At 43.3% G+C, this 12,430-nt stretch overlaps 1 protein-coding gene across 4 annotated transcripts in view; it reads right to left on the bottom strand.

Moving 5' to 3' along the window:
- Positions 1-12,430, bottom strand: part of Adgre3 (adhesion G protein-coupled receptor E3) — a 52,679-nt gene that overhangs the window by 802 nt on the left and 39,447 nt on the right. For 3 of the 4 annotated variants that reach the window (XM_005405684.1, XM_005405683.1, XM_013505366.1), the window contains 5 exons: positions 8,981-9,216; positions 6,548-6,614; positions 5,639-5,730; positions 3,937-4,117; positions 2,009-2,104 (listed from right to left, as the gene is read on the bottom strand). In XM_005405684.1, the coding sequence (XP_005405741.1) occupies positions 2,009-2,104; positions 3,937-4,117; positions 5,639-5,730; positions 6,548-6,614; positions 8,981-9,216 (672 nt within the window). Of the gene's footprint in view, positions 1-2,008; positions 2,105-3,936; positions 4,118-5,638; positions 5,731-6,547; positions 6,615-8,980; positions 9,217-12,430 lie in introns of those variants that run through there. The other variant, XM_013505367.1, reaches the window with a different exon arrangement.

Genomic DNA, 12,430 nt, shown 5'->3' on the forward strand with positions numbered 1-12,430 from the left:
CACAAGTATTTACTGTGAGCTAGCTGCATGTCCGTATTTACTGCAGCACTATTTACTGTGGCTGGGGTACAGAGTCAGCCTCCACGCCCAGGGGCAGATGAACCGACAAAGAAAATGTCTGTATACAAAATAGAGCACTGTTCAGTCCTAAAGAATTAAAATCTCCTGTCTTTTGTAGCAAAGCGGATGAACGTTGTTGAGTGAGACGGAGAAGATGTGTATCGCCTGTTCGTTCTCATCTGTGACCCCCCAGAGGTCCTCTGAACGTAGAACCACGTTTTTTAGTGGTTGTGAAGGGTCACCCATGGTGGACTAAGGAGGTGTGGTTTTGATCAGTACACGGTGTACGCACGTATGGAAATATCACACATGTTCTCATTAATGCGTGTCTCCACACAGCCTTCCAGGGGTGCCCTCACACGGAATTCCAGGGGCTGCTCTCTCTGGCTCTTGCAATGAATGTTGGTGCCCCACATAGGTGCTCTTTTCTTTTTAACATTTATTTTTATTTTTAATTTAATTTAATTTTTTTCACACAGATGCTCTTTGTCAGGCAAGCGGCTCTGGCACAGCGGCTGTGTTAGTCATGGTGTATGGCTTCCTCCGGGGGCCGCCCTGTCTCAGAGGAGCTGCGTCTCCTGAAGGTTAAGCCTGTGCTGTGGGAGAGACCCTACAGCCTATTGTGAATGACCCAGGGCCCGGAAGACCACTCGCCCACCTGAAGACGGCACAGTGTGACGGTGGCATTCACACTTCGGAGCTTTCTACGGGATCCAAGGACTGTCGAGCCGGACCCTTCCTTAGCTGCCTCTCCCCCTCTTTTTCTTCCGTTTCTCAGTAAATCACACAGGCTGCAATCTCTGCCTTCCCTTCTAACAGCAGCAACCTCAACCCAAGGAAGGCCCCGAGGGACAGAACAGGTGTGAGGAGAAAAGGCCGCCCGAGCTAAGGGGTCTGGCAGAAACCCTGGCTTAGGAGCCTCATGCCCAAAATGAAGCTCTTGTCGCTAGCAGCAGCCCCATGGGTAGAGCATCCCGGCCCAGAGAGGACAAGCCCCGCCGCAAGGGTTGAAGCACTCAGAGGTAAACGGCCTCCCACCAGGGTGCCTGGAGTCCGCTTCAGGCCTTCTGCCTCTGGTTGGCTTCCTAGCCAGGGCCCCTTTGATCACTGGGAGCCTTCAAGTCTCCAAACAAGTGGCAGCTTCTCTCAGAGTTTCAGGCTGGTGCTTTATTGGACACTGCAGCTCTGCTCTGTCCCTCTTGTGCGCTCCACACTGCTCTCCTTTTACTTTCTGCAGTGTGAATGTTTGCCGCATACTGTCTCGTCCTCTGTTGAGGGTTACTATCTAACACTCCCTCCAACTAGAACGTTGGCTCCGGGAGGTGAGGACCTTTGACAGTGCGCCCGCCACAGCTAGTCCAGCACCCAGCAGGGCAGGCAGGTGGTGCGCAGTGAATATTTAAGTGAATGTTGTGAAAGGAACACTTTTGTTAAATATCTGTTGCATGTTTGTGGAAGGAAGGAAGGAAGGAAGAGAGCAAGAAGGGAGCAGGGAAGAAAAGGAGGAAAGTAGAGGTGAGAAAAACTGAATGAGAAGAAAAAAATGAAAGAGGAAATGTGGAGGGAAGAAAATAAGTGAGGAGAAAGGGAGGGAGGGGAGGGAAAAAGGAAGGGAGAGAGAGGAGCAAGAAGGTAAAGGGAGAAGGGGAAAGAAAAAAAAGAGAGGGAAGACCGTGAGAAAGGTGGTGAAGGAAAAGAAAGAGGCAGAGAAAGAAGGAAAAAGAAAAAAGGAAAGAAATGAAAGAAGAGAAAGGAAGAAAATGAGGGAGAGGAGACGGGGGAGGGGGAGGGAGAGACACTGAGGGGGACTGAGGCTCTCCTGGGCGTGGTCTCATAATCAGACCCAGCGCGGTGCCCAGACCTTTCCTTTTAGACCAAGGAACCGGGAAGCAGCTGGTAGCATGAGATTTGGGGCTTAGAAAAGGTCGTCCAGAAGAGCGCATCTTACCATCTTGGTGTGGGTAGTAGAGCGAGACATATCGGCACTGTCGGTGCCGACACCTTTCCACACCCCACCAAACCACTTCTTGTATTCCATTCGCACCTGAAAGTTTGAGAAATAGAGAAACCCGCGTTACCTCCAGAGCTTGGATGCCAAGACAGGACCCCAGCATGGAGGACTCAAGACAGCGATCCAAGCCCTACCCTTTACCGCTCTTTCTCGGATTTTCTGCATAACATTGGCCATACTCATGTTGATTCTTTTTATTGACACCAACCACCTCCATTGTAAAAAAAAAAAAAAAGGTGCCCATGTCAAGCGCGGTGAGAACTTGGTCTATGGTGATGATGGTAAGGGCGGTGAAGGTATGATGGCTATGAAGATGGCGGTGGTGATGGAGGCCACTGTATATGGCACATTTTACGTGAAACATGGCATTTAATTCTTCCATCAACTCGGTGATGCAAGTACTCTCTTTACCTCCAATTAGAAATGTAGATATTGAGGCTCTGGAAATAAACTGATTTGTCCAAGTTTATAGAGAAACACTCAAAACCCTGCCGTTCTTCTGAAGAGCCCTAGTACTGCCATTACACTAAAGTGCCCCTGGATATTTCATGAACTGACTTGCATTTCCCTTTTGACATGTTAAGAATGACATTTAGAGGTATAATGATCAATACGACTTCACCAAGACATGTAAGTTGTACGTCACTTCTTCCTCGAGGAGTACCCAGTGTGAACTCAAGTCTGAGCGTGTGATTTGCTTTAACAAGAAAACAGAGTCAAACGAAGATGTGTTGTTGCTAAGCAGAAGCATTAAGAAAGCTGTGTGCTGTATTTTATAACGATCTCCTTTCTCTTTACCAATGAGATCACCAACAATTTACTTTTGTTTTTGCAGTTTTAATTTTTATTAGTACATGTGTGCAGTACAGAATATTACATTCCTCATGGGGAGCTGGCCCACGCACATTAACACAGCTCAATTCTTTTTTCATCCCCTTCCTCCATTCTCTGGTTCACTTCCTTTTGCAAAAGATCCATCTGCCTGTTTCCTGTTATCTATGTTTTGTTTATATTTTGGGTTTCTTATATAAGAGAACTGAGGCACTATTTAAGCTTGTGTGTCTGATTTATGTCACCTAACATTATGATCTCAAGGTGCCTCCATTTTCCTACAAATAATTCAAGTTTATCCTTCTTTATGACACAGTAGTACTCCATTGTGTGTAAATACCACACTTCCCTTATTCATTCATCTGTTAATGGACAACAGGCTGCTTCCAAAGTTTAGCTACTACGAACTGTGCTGTTATAAAAATGGCTGTGGAAATATCACTGTAATATGATGTCTTTCACTTTTGAGAAGATACTTAGGTGGGGAATAGCTAGGTCAAGTAGAATTTCGAGATGGGAGGCCACACCTTCAGCCTGAATCCCTGAGTGAAGACAGTGTTGATCAAAGCACAGTTAGTAGTATGAGCTTTAAAAAAAAACCCTTTACTGTAAGCCACTGAGATTGGAGGGCCAGGAGGAATGGACTATTAATGCACCATACCTGCCTTGTATTTCAATACACGCTCTGTTTAAAAAGTCCTGGGTATTTACGGGAGCATTACACTGAGCCCCACCCCCACCCCCACCCCCTTTATGATGCAGGATCTTCCGAAGTCCCTAAATTGTCCAGGCTGGGCTTGAGTTTGCGGTCCTCCTGCCTCGGGCTCCCGGAGTCCTGGGATTACAGATGTGCACCACCATGCCCATCTTGATACGAGCTCTTAGGAGATATGTTAAAACTCTGGGCAGGTGATGTAGCATGACCTAGCAATACCTGAACACTCTTCTGGAATGGAAGACAACCCCAGCTATGAATATAAAAGGCCAAGGAGAGGCTGGGGTAGGTGGACGAGAGAGGAAATAATTGGTCTTACCTGGTGATTCAGAAGACAGTGCACCACAAAGAGCAGAACCCCCTGCAGGACATTGATGATGGTGAATAAGTAGGCGATGACGGATCCAACTGTCTCCCCTACTCCTTCAACCAGGAAAAATCCAAGCCCCCAAGAACAGCCCAGGAGGAAGAACTGAGCAATGGCTTTGAATGTCATGACTCTGGGGGAAAAGATAGCGATACCAACTATTGTTTATCAGGTTTTCTCTAGGTATTTAGCTAGGACTAGTGCTAGCTAAATGCTTTTTCTGTGTTACCGTATTTAACCACCACAACAACCTTATGCAGGCGGTGACCTACACAAGAAGTCATTTAGACTTCTTTATTGAGGGAGGAAAGTTTGCTTCTCAGAATCCACAGAACTTGGAAATAGAACACAAAGTTTATCTGTGGAAACAGCAGGAAAGATGACTTAGAAAAAAAATTTTGAGGTCCTTTCAAACAACCTAACCAGTTAGATCTCAAGATCTTGTCCCCAAAGACACAGGCTTCATAAGGGTACCAGGGACCACAGCTGAAGGTGAAGCAGGACTTTCCATCACCGCTGCTGAGCATGTTTTTTTTATTGTTCTCAGCATGATAAAACGATTTGTCATTTAGAAATGATTTATTGGCCAGATAAATCTGCCAATGATTTATCTGCCTTAGAAATGATTTGTCCGCCATGTCTTCTACCTGGACTTATTGGAACATGTGTAGAAAATGCCTTTCTGGATATTCATGTTGAATAATTTGGATGGTGGTGATTTCATGACTTCAGAGCACAACAGCACTGGGTTTCTTTGAACAAAACTCGTGTTTGCTGTAATGGAGCAGGGTGGTGGGTGGTCGTTATCTGGGGAGGAGGTGCCTGCGAGCGTGCGCATGGGTGTGTGTTTGTGAGCCTTCACTTCCACACTCATGTGCAGGGGATGGGGCAACTCTGAATCTCCCAGAGGACGGAAGCTGAGGACAAGTGATGTACTACTGGTCTGATAACTAAATGAAAGTCTGACCCAAAGTCAGGGTCAGGAGACAGGCTGATATTCCTTTCATGTATATCCACACAGCTAACCAATACAAGGTACTCATCCAATCTTGGCTAAGATGAGCTAAGAGTTAACTTGATTCATATTTTCAATAGAGATAGCACCTACACTACATGGGGGGGATCTCTAAGTATTTCATACAGTAATATTTGTCAGGGTGCATCATATATCAGTTTTGTAATTAGCATTAGATTCACCATTGTTATTTTAAACATTTTAAAGTGACACCAATGAGAATCAAGTTTCTAACATCAAGAATAGAGTCCAGAAGTGCATAACTCTCAAAGAAGAGGGGTCAGTGTTGACACTTCTGATAGTAATTTCTTATAAAGAGAGTGGTATACAAAGCAGGTATTCAATAAATTTTTCTTAAATAAAGAAATAGGGAGAGCATCAAGTTACCTGACATTCACAGTTGGGTTTCTTCTGTAAGTTGTCCCGCAAATGCTCTTTAGTATCAGGAGAATTTATAACTTGCTTTTCCCTGTGGTGATGAGGGCTGAACCCAGGGCCTCACACATGCGGGGCAAGCACTCTACCACTGAGCTATGTCACAGTCCTTGACTGTATTTTTGTCTAGAAGATTTCTTTTCCAAGAAGAATGGTCCCATAGCACAAAACCTTGAGTTATCACCGATTCTGGTACCTTCCTACCTGGTGTCCTGAATGGTAGAGACTTCTTTATTGAGGGAGGAAAGTTTGCTTCTCAGAATCCACAGAACTTGGAAATAGAACACAAAGTTTATCTGTGGAAACAGCAGGAAAGATGACTTAGAAAAAAAATTTTGAGGTCCTTTCAAACAACCTAACCAATTAGATCTCAAGATCTTGTCCCCAAAGACACAGGCTTCATAAGGGTACCAGGGACGTGCCTGGTCTATTATGTGTTTTGTACCAGACCTTCCAGCAATGGGCACGTGATTAGGTGGCTTCCACCCTGAGGTCGTAATGTAAATGAAATAAATCAGACACACACGCTTAAATACTGTGTGGTTTCTCTTATATTAGAAACCCAAAATGTAAAAAAATTATAGCAAAATAAAAGAATGGAAACAGGAAGACAGATCTTTTGCCACAGATAAAGGGAACAAGACATGGAGTGGCAGGGGATAAAAAAAGAATTAAGACGTGTTATGGACATGCACCCACTGCTCATGACGAGCGCAACCGTTATGTGCTGCAAGTAGGTACTAAGAAAATAAAAGAATGACATCATTCAGCCAGAACACTTGGAAAGTGAGAAGCTGCTCTTCACAATACCAGGCAACAGGTGTAATCAGGAAGTTCTTGGAAAACAGGGAAACATCACCCTGTGCGGAGTAAACTCTCATTAAATGTTTATTAAGTGACTGACTGAATGAATGTAGGACTTTAAAAGAATTCTCAGCGGAGGTTTATATTATAGTTCAACAATTAGTGAGCTAGGGGAAGCCATGGAAGTGGAAGCGAAAATAACATTTTCTGGAAGATCTGTTGGTGACCTTGATTTCCTTGTCTTCATCTCATTTCCGCTTTAGCAGATGAAAGGTATACTCTCCACACACATGAATAACTGTCACCTACCGAGATGATGACTGCCACCGGGCCCAGGAAGCCCCAGAGGAATCCTTTATCGACTCTGAGCCAGCAGCTGTGGAGAGGAAGATAACCATTAGCTGCCTCTTGCTCCAGAGAAGGAAGAGGGTATGGCGAAAGGGTTCCAGGGCAAGATCTGAACAGTGCCAAGAGCCATTAGTTCAGAATTTGGACTTTCGATAGACTCCTCCTCTGACATAAGCACTACATTTTTTTTTTTTGGTACCGGGAATCAAACTCAGGACCTTGTGCTTGCCGGGTAGGTGCTTATGCCGCTGAGCTATATCCCCGGCCAAGCAGTATGTTCTCTGCCCCAGTTTCCTGAAGTGGAAGGTGAGGCATTCGAAAGATTAAGTGGTTACTGTAGCTATCCACTAAATCTTGAAGTCAGGCTCTGTCATGTCAATCTTTTGAATTTTTTTCTTCCTCAATATGTATTGTCGTCTCAAATTCTTTTTGTTTCCTCTATAGAATCCTTTCATCAATAGCTACAAAATAATTTTCTGGGATTTGGACTGGGAATATGTCACATGTATAGATCGAGTTGGGACGAACTGACATCTTGACATTACTGGATCTTCTTATCTGTGAATACACAGTATCTCTCCATTTATTCCTGTCTTCACTGACTTCTTCATTAGACTTGTGTGGTTTTCCTCATCTGCAACTCTGAGCAAAGATTAAATGAGGTCATATACATTAGGCCATTGGGGACAGTTCTTGTGAAAGAATTAAACGTCAATAAATGTAGTCAGCATGGTGAGAATGATTGCTATAATGAGAAAGAATGTAAAAACGATAATTTAACAACAGGCACAAAATGCTAATTAGTATTAGTTATGGACACTGTATCCTGTCACTCCGACCCTTTGAATTCTGTCACCTGACATTATCACAGGCAGTACAGCTTATTCTAAAAGGCAACAAACCTGGCAATAGGAATTTGAAAAACAAAAATGCAAGCTATGGCTAACACTCAGGGGGCTGAAAAGATTCCACACTCATGTTCTACTTCAAGGCTTGCAAGCTATGGGCCATGATCCCAGATGCCATTCACCAGTTGTTTGCAAAAATAAAGTTTTATTGAAACACAGCTGCACACATTGTCAGTCATTTCTTTCCCACTATAAAGGTGACGTGGAGGCCACGTGGTCCGCACAGCCCCCAAATAGTTACGATCGGCCCCTTTATAGAGTTCCAACTCTTCACTTTCCCTCTCGTTCAATCTCCAGAATCATTCTGGCGGCTCACAGAGTCCATGCCAGAGATTGGCTGTCTGTTTGACTTGAAGAGGGGCAAGATTATAGGTGATATTTTAGCACATGTGCAACCAACTTTCTAACCCAAGCACCGCTACCGAACTGTTAACTTCCTACTGTTGAGGGCAGAGCTTTGCAAATTTCTCTAGTGAGGCAGTTCAACCTAGCTGCGAAGAGTCCCAGCCTAACGCGCTCCCCCACTACAGATACTGCGAACAGGTACTAATAAAGAGACAAAAAAGGACTGCCTTTAGAATTTTTACTTCCTCTCTTTTTAACTCTGACCTTGAAGAGTACTGTGTGTGGCGCGCACTAAGCCCCATGTGTCCTGTGCCTGCTCTAACGAACCGCTGACCGACAGGGTCATGGCAAAGATGGCGGGAGTCACTCCATACCTGGTGCATTACTTCTGATGCGTGGCAGGGTTCTGACAGCTCTTTTTTTTTTTTTTTTTTTTTTGTATTTTTTTGAGACAGGGTCTCGCTATACAGTTCAAGCTGGACTTGAGCTCACTTTGTAGACCAGGCTGGTCTCGAACTCACAACGATCCTCCTGCCTCAGCCTCCCGAGTGCTGGGATTACAGGCGTGTGCCACCATGCCCGGCTCTGACAGCTCTTACTGTTATTCTTTATGCTTTGGGGATGCACACATCGGCACATTCTACCCACTCCTTCGGAATCCTACAGAACACGCATCCCACAACTTCTTAATATGGGACCATGGATTTACTCCACCTGCCCCTGAATTTCCCAAAGTTTGATTTGAAATGTTTGGTATATGTGTATTTGTTTAGGGAAAAAAGCTCTGATTTTTCACCAAAATTAACTCCCTAAAAGCAGATAGCCATCATCAACTTAGCGCTCTCCAGAAGGAAATAGTGTTCTGGCTTAAAGAAGGACTGGCTTCAAGGCTAATTCACAGTTAGAAGGGGCTGGGGATTTAGCTCAACGGCAAAGCGCCTGCCTGGCAAGCTCAAGGTCGTGAGTTTGGTTCCCGGTACCGGAGAAAAACCAAAACAACAACAACAACAACAAAAAAACCGAAAACAACAACAACAACAAAAAACACAATTAGAAAATGAATTTTAAAATGAACATTTTGATCTCAAAGCATGCCTGGGCTACAGGTGCAGTTTCCTCCATAAAGACACATTCTGCTTACTGAGTACTTGTTCCATAATTTTTGTGTCCGACTATCGCGCACACAGTGACAATCGCAGCTGGGATGCCGTAGCCCAGAGGGTACATGAACCGCTTCTGGAGTCTGCTTGCGCTGGTGTAGTTGGCCACCTTGAGGTTCCGGACAGTGAGGAAGAGGTGCAGCCCCTCCAGGAGCATCCAGGTGAAGGCGGCCAGGTAGAGGTAGTGCAGCAGCCCTGCAGTGACGGAGCACAGGATCTGGAAGCAGAAACGAGGGAGAGTGGAGCAGACCCAGGACGGACCTCCGTACTTACCGTTCCCCGGATGTTGGGTACCAGTAACAGTTTACTAAGAACAATGCATTTTCTGGGAGCTTCCGCCAGCTACTGAAACTTGCTTGTCCTATTCGTAGAGCAGGGCAGAAATGTTAAGGAATAAACGTCGCTGGAGCAGACATCAGATACACAGTAAGGCGCTCCTTGCCGTTTTGCATGGACTTTCAGGTCCATGCTACAAGGCGTCTCCTGCAGGTCTTTGATGGGATTAAACTCCTGGTGCCCAGACTGCAAATTTCTTTGAAAACAAACCTATCTACTGGCTGTTTTTCCATCTCTGTCTCATTTCCCCTTCCCAGGTCAATGTACCCTAGATCAGTCCCGAGTAAATGTATCACCCTCAAAACGTTGCTGTATCATCTGTCTTCAGGACAAATGAATCCACAAAGCCACAGCCACCAGGCACCAGAGCTATCTCAGTGCTAAGACCTTTCCTGCTTGAATGCTCAGCATATATGTTAAATAAAGTACTGGGATCCATGACGACCATGAGAAGAGAAAAGTGGAAGAAAAAAGGAACCACATTAAATTCTAGAGCTAAAAAATATATATATGCAATCACTAAGATGAAAAAGTCATTGGATGGGATTAAGAGTAGATTAGACCCTGAAGAAGAAAATATTATGGGACTTAAAGACATACCGATAGAACTAGGGAAAAAGAGGCATGCCAAAGAAAGATGCTTAAAAGTTAAATAACGTCAGTGGTTTGTAGACAACATAAACAGCTTGATACCTGTCATTAGAAAAACAGGATGGGAGAAAACAGAAAAAATGTATTTGGAGAAACTATGACGGAAGATTTTCTCAATTTGAATTTTTTAAAATCTCAGTGAGCCCCAAGTATTGTCCAACCAGGTCAAATCATCAGAACAGACAATGCAGATATATTACAAAGATTATTTTATGCAATTGGTGCAGTCTGAATCAGTAGGGGATGGCAAAATTAAGAACTATAGGTCAGACTCGCAAGATGCAGATCTAAGAGGGGTTGATGCAACTGTCTTGAGGCAAAATTCCCTCTTCCAAGGGAAATCTTCATTCCATTTTACTCCTGACACCTTGAATGATTGGATGAGTGTCACCTGCTTTCTGGGAGGTTGTCTGCGTACAGAAACCAACTGATGGTAGATTTAAAAATGTTCAAAAGAGGTTTTCCAGCAATACTTTTGCAGCAGTCCTCAGACACATCAAACTAACCCTCACACCCAGAAAGGGAAACATGAAGAAAGACACATCCGAGTCATTTGTAGGAAAATGGGTGCGCCTTGAGACCATACGGCTAAGCAAAAAAACACAAGGTCTAATATCAAGTTGGTCTTCCATAACCCATAACCAGTAATTTAAGGAGCAAAATGAAAGGCAGATGATAGAAAACATGGAGGTAGACTTTGTGGAGATGGGGCGGGAATCTAGGGATGGGGGGAGATGGGAGAGAAGGAAGGGGAAGGAGAAATGCAGGGAGTAAGATGTAAGATGAATGTTCCAGATGAAAAAAGCAATTCAGATGTGTTGTGTACATACACCAATTCCCCACGAGGAAGGTAGACATTGTGAACTGCAAGTGTGTATTAATAAACAATAAAAAACCACAAAGTGTGTAGTAAAAAGCGACCAAAAGAATCTAAATGAAATGAGAAGAAAACTAAAAAGGGGAAGAAACTACAAAGGAAATGACTAAGTATTTTGAACTTAGAAAAAAAAAACAACTCAACATCAACATTTATTAAATACAACTAAGCCAGTGATTGGAAGGAAATTCATAGCAATAAACTCATATAATATATATTGCATATAATATATAACTCACATATAATTAGAAAGATTTAGAAACATAAGATCAAATTAAACCAAAAGGAAGGAGAATAGAATCAAGATAAAAGAGTAAAAATCAATGAAATATTAAACAAGAAAGCAATAGAAAACAACTAACAAAACCTCCAGCTGATTCTTTGAGAAAATCAGTAAAATTGATAAAACTCTAGCTATACTGAGGCAGACAAAGGGAGAGGATATAAGAATATAAGGAACTAGAGGTAATATTATTTCAGCTTCTACACAGATATAAAGGATGAGGAATATTACAAACAACTTTTCAGAAATGTATTTGGCAACTTAGATGAATCTGACAGTTATTGAAAGATATGAAATACCCATTTATTCAAGAGGAAGTAAATGTCTGAAACAGCCTTCTATCTATTGGGGAAGTTGGTTTAAAATTTTCCAGTAATCAGAAATGAAGCACATTACCATTTAACTCCACAATTACCATTTAATTCCACTCCTCGATATCTGCCCAAAAGGATTGACAGCAAGTGTTTTTGTTTTTGTTTTTCTTCCAGTATCAGGAATTGAACTCATGACCTTGTGCTTGCCAGGCAGGCACTGTGCCACTGAGCTAAATCCCCAGCCCCCTAACAGCAAATGTTAAAGCAAAATTTGAACAAGTATGTTCATGGCGGTTTTATTTACAATAGGCAAATGACAAAAACAAAATAGGTAAACAAAATATGGTACACCCCTACAATGGCATATTATTTGGCAACAAAAAGGAATAAGGTCTTAAAACATGTTATAACATGGATGAACCTTGAAAACATCATGGTCAGGGAAAGAAGCCAGACACAAAAGGCCACATATGCTGCAGTTCTGTTTATATAAAATACCTAGGGCAGGCAGTCCATAGAGAGGTTTTGATTGCTGTTTTGCTGGGGTTTGAACCCAGGACTTCACAAACTCTAGGCAAGGGCTCTACCGCTGAGCTCCAGCTCCAGCCCGGGAGACAAGTTTAAGCCTGATGAGCTGTGTAAGTTCTAATGTCTTAGATCTCACAAATATCCTTTACCCGGTGGAAGCCACAACACCGGACCTGAATAAACAAAAATAGTTCAAAGTAATTTATTTTGCAACTTCCTGCCAATTCTTTACTTAGAGGAAGACTCATTTTTTGCATTTGATAACTTCCTTTTCCACCTTGGTGATGGCTAATTTCACGTCCACTCGGTTGAATCTCAGTCTCCCAATTTGTGCTCCAACATTATCTCGATGTGCGCGAGTGTGAGTGTAAGGTGTCCAGCGTGAGTCCTTGGGAGGGATTCACATTTGAATAGAGCACATTGCTCTCCAGACAGTGAGTGG

Source organism: Chinchilla lanigera, unplaced genomic scaffold, assembly GCF_000276665.1.
Source record: "Chinchilla lanigera isolate Chin_1 unplaced genomic scaffold, ChiLan1.0 scaffold00094, whole genome shotgun sequence".
Classification (NCBI taxonomy): domain Eukaryota; kingdom Metazoa; phylum Chordata; class Mammalia; order Rodentia; family Chinchillidae; genus Chinchilla; species Chinchilla lanigera.